The sequence below is a fragment of the Salvia hispanica genome, chromosome 2 (genome assembly GCF_023119035.1).
Source record: "Salvia hispanica cultivar TCC Black 2014 chromosome 2, UniMelb_Shisp_WGS_1.0, whole genome shotgun sequence".
Classification (NCBI taxonomy): Eukaryota; Viridiplantae; Streptophyta; class Magnoliopsida; order Lamiales; family Lamiaceae; genus Salvia; species Salvia hispanica.
The window spans coordinates 33,355,981-33,359,998 of NC_062966.1; the positions used below are offsets into that span (position 1 = coordinate 33,355,981).

The window sequence follows — 4,018 nt, forward strand, 5'->3', positions numbered from 1 at the left end:
CTTTAAAATAGGACTCCCTCTGTCCCATAATAGATGACATACTTGGACAATAGCACGAGATTTTAATTAATATTATTTTATGTGTTAGATGGAGAGAGAAAATGATATATTCATATTTGTGAGAGCTTTTTACAGAAAAGGAAATGTGATATTTTTCGTGAGACAAACTAAAAATGAAAGTATAACATTTATTATGGGCGGAAGAAGTATGCTAAGCAAGGGCTCATAAAACGTGGAAAATGCAATTTTGAAATAGCAGGAACGAAATTAATATACTCTCTTCGTCTCACATAATTTTACCCAATATTCCATTTTAGTCCGTTCCACATAATTTTACCCATTTCACTTTAACCATTTTTGGTAGTGGACCTCATATTCCATTAACTCATTCCTACTCACATTTTATTATAAAACCAATACTTTAAAAGTAGGACCCACAACCCACCAATTTTTTCAACTCACTTTCTATTACATTTCTTAAAATCCGTGTCAAGTCAAACTGTGTAAAGAAATAATAAACATTATAGTATATCGTATTGAGACGGAGGGAGTACAGTATATCGATTGAGACGTTGCAAAAAAAATAATAAACATTATATTTGATTGGTAAACTAAGGAATTGGGAAAAAAAAGGTCGTCAATCGTCTTAGTTATTGTCTTTCTATCGATAAGGCGTCTCTTATCTTGTCATGTGGCTATTCCTTTCTTAATTATCCAATCATTCAGTAATTTTATATTCCTTTTTCAACATATCTATTTTTTATTGTTTACTTCATTATCCACTTTGCTACTAGGATACGCCATCAATTTCTACATGAACCGAATAATGTCAATATTTAATACTACTATTTCAATTTTTTTACATAATAAATTCTTTTTCATTCAAAACTTCGTGCAATAACTAAAATATTTTCATACTATATGCAATTGTGTTGTGTACGTAGAGTTTTCATAGTACAATAAATTTAAGTGTCCAGGATTGTAGGAATCTGTAAAATCAAACGGGTCCTTAGAGTAATTATCTATTTTAAGTATATATCTCTCTTTATAGAATTAGATACGATTCTAGTCATCATTCATTAAAGTATAGGATCAAAATTATTAAATTAATCATACTGAAATCATACAGTCACATTCCGGCAATTGCATCGAGTATACGTGTAATTTCGTCAATATTTTGATCACTTGGAATTTTTTTACCAAAAATGAAACAAATAATAATAACAAATATTAGTACTAATTATCTAAACAATATGATATTTTCAAATAAACGCTCCAAACGACTAGACAAATAAATCCTTTATTTACCTCATTATACTGCATTAATGCTACTATTACAATTGATAATTATAGGATATTGAAATTAATGTAGGATGCAACTGAACACCGTGTGGCCTCGAAATTGAATGTCTCTCCATACAAAGGCGAATGTTTCTTTGTATGATTGTACAAATTCTTGTATTACAAAAACTCTGTGTGCGTGTGTTAGTCTAGTGATAAAGTGGTTAAATCTGAGGCCAAAAGACCTGTGAGTCCAGCAGTCTTTAAATTTTTTTATTTACCAATAAAAGAAAATGAAATATGAATAATCTGAATACGTTAATGTAATTTTGTACAAAATTGTGTATAGTTTGAAATTTGTTGACACGTGAGGATCATAAATGGAGGTATGTTGCAAATGCAGAAGAGATGATTCCTCACACGCTCACAAGTGACAAGTCCACTATAAATAAGAGCCCCGATTCCCAAATCCTAGTACAAAAAACTTGAAGCATTTCAATGGAATCATCCATTTCCTCATCAACTATTGTTCTCTCTCCTCCTCCCTTGAAAGCCAACAACAACAATGGCGTGAATCTGGTATTCGACGCCTCCCTCCAACAGCAACCCCACCTCCCCACCCAATTCCTCTGGCCCCACGAAGACACCGCCTACGCCGCCGCCGACTTCCTCCCCGACCCCCCCATCGACCTCTCGGGCTTCTTCCTCGGCGACCCCCTCGCCACCGCCTCCGCCGCCTCCCAGATCAGAGCCGCCTGCTCCTCCCACGGCTTCTTCCAGGTCGTCAACCACGGCCTCGACCCCTCCACCTTCCGCGCCGCCCACCACCACATGGACGCCTTCTTCAGCCTCCCCCTCCCCCGCAAGCTCGCCGTCCAGCGCCAGCCCGGCTCCCTCCGCGGCTACTCCGGCGCCCACGCCGACCGCTTCTCCTCCAAGCTCCCCTGGAAGGAGACCTTCTCCTTCACCTACTCTCATGCACGCTCCCCCACCGCCCTCGACGTCGTCCACTACATCAAATCCAGCCTCGGCCCCCATTTCGAACACTCAGGGTGGGTTCTGAATGTTTGTATGAAATTTATTTGATGCTCATTACCACAACTAATTCGCATTTGTGCTGGAAACAGATGTGTGTTGCAGAAGTACTGCGAGGCAATGCATATGCTGTCGATGGCGATCTTTGAGCTGCTCGCGATTAGCTTAGGGGTGGAGCGGTCCGAGTACAGGGAATTTTTCGAAGACGGATGCTCTGTGATGCGGGGAAACAACTACCCGCCCTGCAAGGAGGCGGGGCTCACTCTGGGAACGGGTCCCCACTCGGACCCGAATGCCCTGACGCTGCTGCATCAGGACGAAGTAGGAGGGCTTGAGATCTTCTCGGACGACAAGTGGAGAGCCATTAGGCCTTGCCACGACGCCGTTGTTGTTAACATTGGTGACACTTTCATGGTACGTATTTTCACATGTGTTGTTATGTTGTAGAGAAATAAAAGTGCACGTGTTGCGAGATCATTGGCTGCGTCTCGTTTGGCATGCATTTATTGCCTCAAATGGAGACTTACTATAATGGGTTCGGCAAGAAAAACAAAGATGGGACAACTACTCCGTCCCACTTAGCTAACTGTTCAATTAAACCATGTCAACAAAAAAACAAAAACAAAATCACTATTTTTTAGATTTGCAGCTAATTTTTATTTTTCTATGTCCAAGAATACAATAATTTCGCAACTATGTTTGCGGTGCAGGCATTGTGCAACGGCCGATACAAGAGCTGCCTGCACCGGGCGGTGGTGAACAAGGAGAGGGTTCGGAGATCTTTGGTGTTCTTCGTGAACCCTAATGAGGACAAGGTGGTGAGGCCCCCGGAGCAGCTTCTGCTTGCGGGGAATGAGGGGGCTGAGGCCCCCACGCGCCTGTACCCGGACTTTAAATGGTCTGATTTGAGGGATTTTACCCAAAATCACTATAGGGCCGACACTTCTACGCTCCAACACTTTGTCAGCTGGCTTTCAAATAAGACACAACCTTAGATATATATTTATATTTCATTTTCTGACTTTTGTCGTGTTGCACTCTCTCTACTAGTTTAATAAATCTATGTATGTATTTAAGTAGTTGTGTTGTGTTGTTTGTGTATATGTGATTTGAGGTCGTGCTTATCTTTTTCTATTTATTTGTTTTTGTTATTTTGTGCATTTGTGTATTAGGTTCTGGATTCGACTGCCTTTTGTACTATTGTATGGATTGAATCTTGGCAATGAATTGTGATGTATCTCATTGATTAATGTGTGTATAGTTTTTTGGGGTTTTGTTTGATGTTGATTTGTGTAAGTGGCGTTTGGGACTGTGGAGAAGTTGTGGCAGCATGATGTGGTAAATGGATTTGGAGTTTTGCTATCAATGTAAAGCAAGAAACTTCGAGTTGTAACATATATTAATGATATGAGTTTGGTTTTATTATACCCTTTATAAGTGTTAAGTCAATTATATGAAAATTTTGTTTCAAGTACAATGTTCGTGAAGAAATGTATAAAATGTGAAGGAATAATTGAAGGATGAAGTTGATTGGTTAACTGAGAATTCTTTAATAAATTTGAATAAAGTTGAAGGGTGTGTCCTAGTGACCAATAATGACATTCTTAGCGAGAGGCTTGGGTTAAAATCTCGTTTACATGGTGTAATATATTTCTCATATTAAATATATTATATATATATTTAATACTATAACATTTAATTT

At 39.0% G+C, this 4,018-nt stretch overlaps 1 protein-coding gene across 1 annotated transcript; it reads left to right on the forward strand.

Annotated features, from left to right (window-relative positions):
- Positions 1-1,660: 1,660 nt before the first annotated feature.
- On the forward strand, positions 1,661-3,566 carry LOC125204255 (gibberellin 20 oxidase 1-D-like). The gene is made up of 3 exons (XM_048102857.1): positions 1,661-2,333; positions 2,409-2,730; positions 3,027-3,566. The coding sequence occupies exons 1-3, from the start codon at positions 1,780-1,782 to the stop codon at positions 3,309-3,311; spliced, it is 1,161 nt and encodes a 386-aa protein (XP_047958814.1). The 5' UTR covers positions 1,661-1,779; the 3' UTR covers positions 3,312-3,566.
- Positions 3,567-4,018: the final 452 nt, after the last annotated feature.

What these genes read in the sequence shown, in the direction of transcription:
- LOC125204255 (XM_048102857.1), top strand. Translation starts at nt 1,780, where the DNA reads ATGGAATCATCCATTTCCTCATCAACTATTGTTCTCTCTCCTCCTCCC. An exon ending in CCCCATTTCGAACACTCAGG is followed by an intron (nt 2,334 to 2,408) that starts GTGGGTTCTGAA and finishes TGCTGGAAACAG; the next exon opens with ATGTGTGTTGCAGAAGTACT. An exon ending in ACATTGGTGACACTTTCATG is followed by an intron (nt 2,731 to 3,026) that starts GTACGTATTTTC and finishes TTTGCGGTGCAG; the next exon opens with GCATTGTGCAACGGCCGATA.